Source organism: Boleophthalmus pectinirostris, unplaced genomic scaffold (genome assembly GCF_026225935.1).
Source record: "Boleophthalmus pectinirostris isolate CB_2022bp ecotype Guang Dong unplaced genomic scaffold, ASM2622593v1 HiC_scaffold_7, whole genome shotgun sequence".
In the NCBI taxonomy this organism is placed as follows: Eukaryota; Metazoa; Chordata; class Actinopteri; order Gobiiformes; family Gobiidae; genus Boleophthalmus; species Boleophthalmus pectinirostris.
In genome coordinates, this window is record NW_026571473.1 from 821,247 (window position 1) to 833,825 (window position 12,579).

The 12,579-nt window shown below is 40.9% G+C and overlaps 1 protein-coding gene across 1 annotated transcript in view; it reads left to right on the forward strand.

The window, feature by feature from the left end:
- The first annotated feature begins 591 nt into the window (after positions 1-591).
- Positions 592-12,579, forward strand: part of LOC110162772 (carboxyl-terminal PDZ ligand of neuronal nitric oxide synthase protein-like) — a 193,626-nt gene continuing 181,638 nt past the window's right edge. Inside the window, exons 1-2 of the mRNA XM_055164636.1 lie at positions 592-1,009; positions 5,106-5,177. Coding sequence (XP_055020611.1) covers positions 905-1,009; positions 5,106-5,177 — 177 coding nt within the window. The 5' untranslated portion in view covers positions 592-904. The remainder of the gene's footprint in view (positions 1,010-5,105; positions 5,178-12,579) is intronic.

Sequence of the window (12,579 nt, forward strand, 5' to 3'; positions counted from 1 at the left end):
CCAGACAAATACATCTGAAAGACTTGTAGACTTTCTATCATCCTCTTTAAAGCCACAGTATGTGATTTATTTAGCCAAAAATAGTTATCTAAAATAAAAGCATGTGTTTTCAGTTTGGTTGTGTTTATTAAACTGAAAAACGTAGAAAAGTATCGTCTTTCTTTCATTGTTCCTTTGGCATTCCACAGGAGGCCTATGCCATAAAACTGAGGCCCATCTCTCTCCATGGAGAATGTTCCAAATTGTTGTTTTAACTTTCTGTTTCCATGGTATCGCGCAGGTGACGTCCCACCCATAGAAAGTGACTTAAGCGTGCCTTTAAATAGATTTCCACACGTTTTCATCTTAGTTTATGATCGATGCTCAGTTACACGCACCATGTCTTTGTTATTGGCCACACTCTCATTGGTCTCATTCTAAATCTCTGAGTTCTTACCGGGCCTGACTTGTTCCGTTTTCAGGGCTCTGTGGTTGTGCTGTTGCCCGGCCCTGGTCTCCCTGGAGCGGAGAGGCATGTCCCAGAGCCTCGGCCCGCCCCTCTCTCTGACTCACGGCGCGTCTCTGCTCCAATCCAAAGCCGTGTCTGTCCGAACCAACTTCAGGACGCACCTCGCAGAAAAGTGGCCAAAAACACATGTCCTCTGCGCGCCCTGGCCCTCCTCCGCTCTCACGGCTTTCCCCGAGGATTTTACCCGGGCCACACCGCGTGACCGGGGATCCACGGAGTCCCCTTTCCGCCTCTTGGACCTCTCCTTCTCGGCGCTGCGATCCGGGGACTTGGGCTGCCATGGATCGCTGGATTTAGCTTTCGTTTTGGGGATTACTCCGTAGGATTGGTTCCGTTGGAGCGGGTTTGTTTGTCGCACGGCTCACGAAGGTGTCGCGGCGCCACTAATGAGCCAAAATGCCCGTAAGAACCAAGTATAACCTGGTGGACGATGGGCACGATCTGAGGATACCATTGCACAACGAGGAAGCGTTTCAGCATGGGATCAACTTCGAGGCAAAGGTAAACTCTGAAGTGCGGTGGTGTGGCGGCGCGGGGGCTTCACGGGCTTTTTCTCTTACAGCTCTATTACATCGAACTGTTTATCTCCGCGGCCGCTGGTACTTTTGGACACGTGTAGCGCTCAAAGCTGAGCACGGTCTGTGAGACAGAGGTGGGAGAATGCACCATGTCTTCTTGTCGGTGGAATACTCAGTAGAAGTTGTGCATTCCATAGCATAGTCAAAGTACAGTTTGTGCGTAAATGGACTACAACGCCAAAGTGTTAATTGGTAATTATCATAAACACATTAAAGTAGTGCGTTAATCTGATAATAGTACATTGTAAAACAGTAACTATTGTTGAGCATAATGAAAGGAACTGTTTGTATCCTGTGCTCTTTCCGTTTTAACGAAGGTGTTACAATCCCAACTGATCCTGTGTCTCCAGAGGCTTCACCTGCAGACAGACGCAGACAGAGTGTGTCTCATTCTCAGTTTATGGACAGACCAGGCCTCATGTGAAGCTCACAACCTCCAGAATTCCCTCCCTGAGCTGCAGAGGCTGCACTAGCACTGACTCAGGACTGGTGCAGGTGCTGAGGTTTAGGGAGGAGCATGTGAGGCTCATTCTGCTTTCTGATTGGATAATCGCCTTGAACCAAAACACCAAATTATAAATGAAATTATTTGATCCTCGAGTCCAACATGTGTAGAATACGTGGACAGTACACTTCTTCAACATGGAGAACATGGTGAAGATGTTTCCATTGTATCAGGGGACATAGTTTATGAAACTTAAAATCTAAATCTAACGTACACTTCCTTTTATTTTGTCATACAGATTTTAAGTACAGCTCTTTTTCATTTTAAAAGTACTGAGCTGATGAAATGATGAACAAAACTTTACAACTTAAATCTGATTTAGGACAGAAATGTACTTAGGTGTGATTTAATTATAGTACAAGTGTGAAAGTGTGCTTTGCTTGTCTGCTGCCCTCACCCAGCGTCAGTATGGACTGTACCTGTCACTGTACCTGTGCTGCAGAGTGTACCTGTGACTGTACCTGTGACTGTACCTGTGACTGTACCTGTGACTGTACCTGTGCTGCAGAGTGTACCTGTGCTGCAGAGTGTACTGCATGTATACTAGAGGTTGTAGAGACACACCTGATGCAACCAAATACTGCTAAAATAAGTCAACAGATAAATAAATTAAATAAACTTCTTAGCGTGGAGGTGTCTCAGCAGGTGAAGTTACAGGTCAGATCTCGGAAGTGGATTTTATCTTAACAATGCACTTTTTTCAAGGTCAGTTTAGCAATGAAGTAAAACTGGGAATCCCCTTCTCTCGGTGGGAACATCCCCTCCTCCCTCCGGGCGCTCCCTTCTCTTGGGCGGCACAGGAGTACCTGCTGTGCCCGGGAGAGGGGGGGCATTCTCTCCGGCCTTTAGTTGGCCGTGTCTGCACTGAGATGTACCGAGTTAGAAAATCAGCTTCTATATTATAATAAAATGAAATGTGAATGTACCAGACCAAATGTGGAGCTTTGTTTATGTCATTTTACAGATCTTTCTGAAGAGGCACACATTTTTTCAGTCTGTAATATCAATATAATCCTCATTTGGTCACAGGTGTTTACTTTGAAATCATATTTTAAATAATAGTTTCTTGTTGCCCATGTCCTACAGCATCTGTAACTGTTGATTTAGGAAGAAATATGAATTATTTCCTTACCTGCTATGAGCATAATTTGTAAGCAGTGCAACACAAGAAACTTAGAAAGCTACAGAATTTGTTCAAAAATCATTCAGAATCACTTTTAGGAAAGTCTTAATTATGTATTCTACTGAAATATGTTAGATAAACTTCTGAAATAGTTGTAGCCCTCACTCCCTCATCACTCGCTCACCACAGGTGATTGAGTGATGTTCTGCCCAGGTGATATGCTCCAGCACGCTCTACACTTAGGTCAGAAACATTCATTCATTCATAGGTCATTGAAACGCAAAAGGGGGACTTTCCGGCTTGGGGACCTTCCAGCTGATTTCCTATAGCACATTCTAGGCCAAGCATGGAGACAAGCAAGGGGCGCAGGCTCCTACAGAAAAGTGACGTAGTCCAGCTTTAGGACCTCCATGAAGTTGGCCCTCCATCAAACGCACAAACGCACACCTACACAAAAACTGTCAATTGTGCTTCCTTTGTGTTTTAAAAAGTTTTGTTTGGGCAGCTTTAGTTTTGGAGATATTAACGATTCTTTTATAGGTCAAATGGGGGCCAGGCCCCAGGAAGCTTCAAAATGCTCTAAAACCACACAAACTTATGTCAGTATTTTGTGCTTCATTTGTGCTGTTTTGTGCTCATTTGTGCTTTTGTAGTTCTAAAGATATTATCAGATTTTTATTGTTTCATTCAGTCCCTCAAAATGTTAAATAGTGTTCAAAAACAGCAGAAAATTCTACAAAGCCCTTGTATTTTGCTTGTGCTGCTTTGTGCTGTGACTGTTATCATTTGTGTGAGTATTTTTAAAATATACACATGACACTTATAATTTGTCATTTACCCATTTTATTACAAATATATCTTTCAATTGATCATATTATTGAGCTGAATCAACCAGAAACTTTGCATCTCCTGAAAGATAAAAGAGAATGTTTAATAACTCTAGTTCAGGACACAGCATTGGTGAACCTGTCTCAAATTACATAATTGATTAACCAGATCTGGAGCTTTTACGGCCCACCCTGACCTTAATGTATGCACCTGATCATTTAAAAGGAGCATGCTTAACCACCATGATTATTCACTTTCAATCTGGTCTGTCAGTGAGACTGTATGGAACAGAACTCACTGTGCACAAGCACAAGTCATTCAGGGCCACACTCAGGTCCTCCTGTGTTCCCTCACTGAACAGTCAGGGAGAAACTCTGAGGAGGGGACCTCTGTCACATCAGAACAGCACACATAAGCAGAGGCTCTGATTCCAGAGGAAGAGTTTAAACCCCGTTCTCCACGCACAGGTGTCACAGTAGAGTGAAATGATGGTCATTCTTCTACAGCTCGAGCTTCACTGCAGGTTCAGGATTTGTTCTGAAAAACACACAAAGAGGAATGCAGTGATATGTACCTGCTGTAGATGCTCCCTGTGCCATGGGAAGACCTGGGAGTCAAGTGAAAATAAAAGCCAACAAACATTTTATTCCAAACCAGCTGATGACATGTATATGTCATATATATGCAGGCTGTTTGATGGACATTATAAAAGTAAACAAACTTATCTCAAGTTGGAGCTGGGCTGAGGCCAACACAGATTCTGTATTCTCCTTTTACATGAACATGACTTAAACAAACAGGACAAACAAACAAAGTGAAAACTGAATGTATCTGCATTTGAGGTGGAGCAGGAGGGCTCGTCTGTCTGAGTGTGCTCAGAGATACCACTTGATCATGGAATATTAACATTGAAAAAAACAAAACAAAAAAAACTTGTGTTAACTGTGCGTTACTATGTGCTATTGTGTGTAACTGTAACTACACACAACAGCACACAGTTACACACAGTAACTGTGTGCTGTTGTGTGTAACTGTGTGTTACTGTCATTTGCATTATTCTAATCATAATGTAATGTGTCATTTAGACAAGCTATGGCCCTTGTTTACATTGTGGTTGCTAGGTAACAGTTATGGGAGTACCGCTACATAGATCACATCTGCTGCTGTGTCCAACCAGGAAGTGCCATTGTAAAACCTAATGTGTAACTGTGTGTGTAGTGTGTAACTGTGTGTGTAGTGTGTAACTGTGTGTGTAGTGTGTAACTATGTGTGTGTAGTGTGTAACTATGTGTGTGTAGTGTGTAACTATGTGTGTGTAGTGTGTAACTATGTGTGTGTAGTGTGTAACTATGTGTGTAGTGTGTAACTATGTGTGTAGTGTGTAACTATGTGTGTGTAGTGTGTAACTATGTGTGTGTAGTGTGTAACTATGTGTGTAGTGTGTAACTGTGTGTGTGTAGTGTGTAACTATGTGTGTAGTGTGTAACTGTGTGTGTGTAGTGTGTAACTGTGTGTGTGTAGTGTGTAACTATGTGTGTAACTGTGTGTGTGTTGTGTTCTCAGTACATCGGGAGTCTGGACGTGGCCCGGCCCAGCAGTCGTGTGGAGATCGTGGCTGCCATGAGGAGGATCAGGGTGAGTTCTCTGCTCCTGCCTCTTGTCAGGGTCGGTCCTGTCAGGGTCAGTCCTGTCAGGGTCGGTCCTGTCAGGGTCGGTCCTGTCAGGGTCGGTCTTGTGCCAAAACAAGTACCCAAGCTGTTGAACCAGTGTTAATCAGATGCACGTATTTGAAGAGCATATTTAACAGTCTGTATTTCCTTCTTTCTTCTGTCTGCTGCTCTGTGATCATGACACACATCGGAAAAAAAAACACTGGCACTTTCACATCATAAAAGAAACAAGCCCAAAGGCACTGTAAAGTAGCAGACCTGGCAACTGTGCCCCCTGTGCCAAAAAGAGGCCTGGCACCCGAGGACCTGCCCTGCAGTACACGACACGTGTACTCTGTTTACTATACTAAATATTCGGCACATCATGTAGGAGTGGGAGGTACTGACAAAAATGAATATTTGTATTTTGTTTTGATGACAATATCTTTACTATTAGAGGCAGAGTAGAGGAACCACAAATTGTACTCAACATTACTTTAAAATAATTCAAAGTAATGGTCCAAGAAGTGACTCAAGAAAGAGAAAATTTGAAGATAATATAATTTGAAGAACAAAAGATTCAATAATGCACAAAATCTGGACACGAAAAGAGACAAACTAAATCATATGTGAAGAAGTTTCAAAAAACACAAATGTTCAAAGCATGTCAGATTGTCACATAAAGCTTTTGTCACTTTAGACTCAGTCAGCGTGGGAAGAAGAAACACAACTTTTACTGTAACTGTACTGTGACTTCAAAAATATCTATTACTCAAGAGTAAAAGTATGCTGCTAGAAGAGTCCAATTTCTTTCTTTTTTCTTTGTAACTGAGGACTACCGTCCTCTGTAAAAGTCTTGGTTGAGGTTCAAGTATGTCACAAATCATAAATGGACCAGGAAATGAATTGTCACGTTCTCCTCATGTTTAGGAGGCAGCGCTTGATGCTTCTGTCTCTTTGAGGTCGTTTTGAATCGTCTGAATTATAGGCCAAATACTCAAAATTTGTCTTTTGCACTTCTCCAAGACAACAATAGCATTAATATCCATTTTTCAGTACTTCTCCCACCTTTTATTTATTTATTTATTTATTTTTTTTTACCTTTTTTACACCAGTGAGAAGCTTCTTTTTTTTCTCTTTCTGTTTATGATTTGATAAAACAGAGATATGACAGAGATGTAAATGAAGACATTGAAACTACTTCATGCCACTGACCAAATATTTAAAAAAAAAAAAAGAATGATCCCAGTAAACCAATTTTAAATGGAATGTATCATTAAAGGTCTGAGCTGTCACAGATAAGATTTAGAATTAAGAATTAATTGATAATTGGCCACTAAAGTCTAACCTCCTCAAATCGTATGTATTACAACAAAAATACCCCAGATCTCCCAGTTTTTACAGAGAAATCAGATCTATTATAAATATTGAGCTTTAATATTCTGAGTGATTTAAAGAGTTGTCTGCATGGGATTTTCTTGCTTTAGAAGAATTGTGTTGGTGGTACAAAGTAGTCTGGAATCTTCTGGTTAAATGGATGTTTTCTGGAGGCGGGCTCTGCTGTTTCGTGCTCTCCTATTGGCTGGAGCGACTGTGCGTTTTCATACATTCTCTGAGGGTGTGTGGGCTGATGTTTTTACCGGACACGAGTAACTGTGTGGTGCTTTTACGAGAACAAGCTGAGCCTTGGTTTTATGATGCAGCCACATAACAGCCTCTGAACTGTAAATGTGTGTTCATCCACTGACTTGTGCGTCAAACACGTCCGTGCGTTTGCTTCACGCTTCTTTAAATGCTGTGCTGAGTTTGTTTACTTTTTACTTAATTCACCCCATTCCTACACACATGTGTCCCCTATTGACCCCTGTCCCATCTAAGCCCGTGTCCTCTGTCCCATCTGAGCCCGTGTCCTCTGTCCCAACAGATTTATATACAACCTGTGTCTTGCAAGTTTTATTCAAGAAATGTCCCAGGTGTCTCTATTCTAGACCAGTGTGATCCTCGCCAACAGTCAAGAGGGAAATATATTCTCATTTGTTTAACTAAAATACAGAAAACTTGAAAATGAGCAGACGGGGACTCTCAGGTGAACTAGTGACTCAGAAGTGAGTTGAAAACAGGCAGAGTGCGTAAGAATTATTCGCTCTATTATTACTCTTTACCAACCACCCCAAAGTGGGACTGTCACACTTTTAATTTTGAAAATCTGGTCCCCCTAAGGTTACATGTCCTACGACTTTAGACATTGAACGGTTTTGTGACTACAGTTGAATCTAAAAGATTATAGCCTACTATTATTTGGAATGGGGCAAATGAAATGGTTCTGTTTTCTTGGTTAAACTTGCTACAATGACAGCAGGAATATGAAACAGAAATGATGAGGCCACATTTGTAAACTGAAGTTCAGTCACATGTCACAATGTGGTCTTGCTTTTTCCTTGTGAACCACATCTCAGGTTGTGTCTCGTCTCATCCAAACTGTGTCTTGTATCATGATCATGATCATCATCATCCTGCATCTCCTCCATGGTTTGTTTGGTGTTTGCATGAGAAGAGGCAGCACTGTCCTTTTGTGTCACAGTAGAATGTCAGAGTGTGTTCAGATTTGTAACATTAGCTGTAGTTTGCAGAGCACTTTTGACTTGTTTTGATCAGTTTTTTTTTTCAGTGATTTCAGTTGTTTGTCACAGCGAGTGTCCATATAGTGTTTTTATTCTATCCTGTGTCTCAGGCTGATGGTTTTGGCTGCAGATTGAGCACATCACAGGAAAAAGGACACTGCAGGGACTACAGGATTTTCTATGATTTACATCATCAAATCTCTTTAATCTACATATTTGAACCAACTCTACACACATACTGTATATTTGCACTTTTTTTCTTCTTAGCCTTTAATCTCAGCTCTTGATTAACTTTGATTTGAACACTTCAGTGCAAAACGGATCCTACACAAAATGTCTACTGTCTTCCCTCACGGCTTTGAAGGGAACACAGCTGTGGATGGGCGCATATCGTTGTCATAGATGGTTGTATTTTTAAATATGATTTTTCTCATTGATACTTTATAGCAGCATCGCACTGGGGTGTACTGCATGTATGTCTTTAGCAGAATATTTAGCAGTTACCATGATTTTCATGAGCCAGTGATGAATACGAGTGTTCATGGTTCCGTTAGGAGTTTGGTTTTCAATAGGCCTGTAACAATAACAGGTTTTGCTAAACGATTAATTGACCAAGAATTTATTTCAATAAATGATAATATTGACATTTTGAGACCAATTTCAACTATTATAATGACCATGGAATAAAAATGCAAACACATCCTTTCAAAGATCAATAAATTTTATTTTATAAATAACATTTAACACAGGAACTGTAAGAACCAAAAACAACAGGCCTAAATAAAACAGACTTGTTAACATAATGTGTCTTGCTCACAGCGAGGACTTGAAAATGCACTTGAATAAAACATTGCTGAACCAAATACAATCAAAGCAATAAATAAAATGGATTATTAAGTTTCTGTAACAAAATTGCCCGTAAAAGTGATTTTATTCATTGACTTACATTGGTATATTGTGTCTCTCTCTGTGGCTGCTGTTGTGGCCTCGGCAGTTTTGATCATTTAAATGTTCGTATGAACCTGTGACACAGGATGCTGTTTCGTTATGAGGGAGTCTCTGTCCTGTCTGGTGTCGTGTCGGTGTCTTATGGGATTTCAGTGGATTTCGGGTTCTCCCGGGGGGCGGGGCTTGTTCTGTCACTCGGGTTTGGGTTTATCGACTGCTGGGGTTTGAGACATTTCTTGTCGTCGTTTGTGCTCGCTGTATTTGACGCACATGGCTGTTGAGACGTGTCCCACTCACCAGTGCTGATTCGGCATCGTGACTTGTTTTGGCACTCAATGATGAACTGTTCTGTCACTCTGACAGCGGCGCTTGTGGTGCGGCTTCATGTTAGCCGCACAGACAGCGGCGCTTTCTGCACGCAGACTACGCGCGCATCTGCTGTGCTGATAAAGACAGCGCATGTGGTTCAAGCGTCATTACACTTGTTAAACGAGAGGAGTCAGAGAGCGATAGAAGCTTCTAACATTCACTCTCTTTGAGAGCGAGAGCGAGAGAGCGAGGAAAACAAACAATCAATCAATCAACAACTTTATTAATCCCAAAGGGCAATTCAGTTCGCACATATCTGGTCACGCACAATATATAAATATAAATAATAAAGAAATAGAAAGACAGACACCAGACGTTCAAACCACAGAGCATCAGGGACACCGGAACAAATTCATTTTCCATTTAAAAGCCTTATGGCAGAAGGAATAAAAGATTTGGTGTAACGGTTAGTCTTTTGCTGTGGGGTGACATAGTGCCTCCCAGAGGGCATTTTCATGAACTGTGAGTGCAGAACATGGTTAGGTTGGCTCAGTATGCCCTTAGTCTTTTGTAACACCCGATGTCTCCACAAACAAACATGCAAATAACTTTTCCGGCCAAGATAACTTTTAACGCACTCGATAGAATGTATCGTACAATTAATTGATTTATTATCATTACAGACCTAGTTTTCAACAAAAAAGTGAGAATGACTAAAGGAAATCCCATGTAACCATTGTTTATCGAGCGTGTGACTGTAATGTTTGACAGCACAAATCAGCTCACCTGCTGTAGTTCAGGCTAAGCCAGCTCTTTCTGGTCAAATTGATGCTCAGATGTTTGCTTCACATGTGTGATATGTCAGGGTTTGTAGGGGGAAAACCAAAAATGTGCAAAAGAGTAAAGCCTATGCACATTTCAGAGTTTTGATGCCTTCAGTGCGAATCTATAATGTGAATAATAATGGACACCTAGATCATACATGAATAAGTGTGTCCAAACTGACTGGTCTGGTCATGTATGTGTGTTTGATGAGAAAATAGTAAATGAATCAGAGCAGTTGTTGTCTAGACTTTAGTCCATGTTCCTGCTCTGTGCCCAGTGGTCATGTGATCAGGGCTATTGTTCTTGGTACTGGTCACTTCCTGTGTGTGGAGCTGCTTCCTGAGGGGCCCCGAGTCGGCAGCGGAAAGGCCCAGTGCACATGACTCACATCCTCCTGGAGCCTACCGCTGCCTGCTGTGCTCTGTGTGCCCCCTGCTCTGTCCCATCTACAAAACCACCAGCTGTGTGTTCAATAGCTGCCATTCACTTCACATTTTCATCAGGACTATAAATATCTGAGAGAAGAAAAATCTGCATCATGCATTTTGGAACATGTTTGTAGAGGTCTAACCTGCAGGGTCAGGGGTCAGATGTTGAGGCCGGTGTGAGATAGTATTTTGACCCCAGGGTCAGCAGACGGCTATAGTAAAGGGACCCCCCCTATAGGATTTTGACTCCCCTTACATTTTCTCTTTAGTAGTTACTTATCTGATCATTATTTCTCATATCATTTACTTTTATTATATATTGCTACATATTCACTTTCTTATACAGTATTTTGAGGAATGTTTTGATGGAGAACGACTTGATATTTTGTGTAAATGTAACGTATTGTTAAAACTGCATATACACAGTAATCTTGTCACTTTTTATATTGTTTTACATTGTTATGGTTTTTAGTTTCATATGTTCAGATAATCCTTAATCTTAATGTCAATTTAGGCAATGGTTTGTAAGAATAATGACCTTGAATTTAGTCATGTTGTGTTATAATAAACATATTGGGGGGTCAGATTACTATAGTCATAGGATTTTGACATTTTTTATATATAACTGATCATTGTCAATATTCAACTAACATGACTTCTTACTTTACATCATCATAACTATAATAAACATATTGGGGGGGTCAGATTATTAAAGCCATAGGTTTCCCCTTTAACTACTCAACTGATCAGCCCTGTCTATTTGAACAAGATTCCAGATCATTATACAACACTGTAATTACTGAACTCATTACTTACCTCATTTTCAGTCAAATATGTTTAAACAACTAAGTCATTTTTAACATTCAAAAGTTATAATCGACATAAAAAATGCATCTGAGTTCTTCAAAAAACACTTTTAAATATGTCAATATGTTTTAATTAGCAGATATATTATTAATATTTAAAGTTCTTCTATAGAATTCAAGTTGTTTATTAATAAAATATAGATTTTCATGGGGGGGGGGGGGGGGGTTAACATTCTATAGGGGGTCAACATACCAGAATAGGATTCTGACTCTGGGGTCACTTCACCGCGGGCTCAAAATCCTATACCACAGTGGTTCTAGACATTTGGTGGCCCTAAACAAGAGTGAGGAAAGTGCCGTAGATTAGCATGTACACCTTGATGAACAACAGCAGCGTTTCACACTATGAACACTTTGTCGCACTTTTAGACACTGTGGCTATTTACAGTGTTAAAGGACATTTGTGACGTGCCAGGAGTGTGCAGGGATATTTTCTCCTGAGAATACACTGGATCAGTGTGGCAGAGTGGCAGAGGGCCGTGTGGCACAGTGTCAGAGGCCAGAGTGTCAGAGGTCAGTGTGGCAGAGGTCAGTGTGTTAGAGTGGCAGAGGTCAGTGTGGCAGAGGTCAGTGTGTTAGAGTGGCAGAGGTCAGAGTGGCAGTGTGGGAGAGTGGCAGAGTGGCAGAGGTCAACTGATTTGAATGACACTGTAAGTCTTGCAGGACCCGCATGTGTCGTGACCTTCCCTGCTCTGTGTTCTTTTTTCCAACTCCAATTGAGTTCTTTTTTGGTCCTGCAGCCTCACTCCTAAACGGTCTCTTAGGAGCCATTTCATGATTTATTTTAGTACAGCGTTAGCAGGTTTAAGACAGAAGAAGACAAAATGTTGTTATCTGAGGAAATGACTTCTCTTCTATAATTTCAGCCTTTGAGATTCAAATTGCTAATTCATTTTGATTCATTTCTGGTGTCTTGCGGTCCTTCTTTGTTTTATGAATAATGTGTTTACTTTAAGGAGCCAAACTACAATTATAAAACACTCTATTAAAACACTATTTAAACAATGTCAAACTGAACCAGGTGGCCTGTTTAAACATCAGAGAATTAAAGTAAGTTTATGAAACCTTTGCAGCTCTATTTTTAAAGCCAATAACAGTTTTTCTACTTGAAGTGGATTGTTTTAATAGGTGATTATTCACAATATCGGGTGCAGCTCCAGAAACATGAGAGAAGTCATGAAAGTCTGACCTGTACATTTTAATGATGAGTGAGAGGTGTGTGTGGGAGCAGGGGTTGTAGTTTTTGTCATGTTTTATGACTTGTATGGGCGATGTGGCCTTGGTTCAACAGGGACTAAGGATGGAAATGAGCTTTGGCTACAATTCTGCATATTTACAAGTCCATGTTTGTCTCTGACATTACTTTGTCTTTTAATATGCATTGTCGCTTT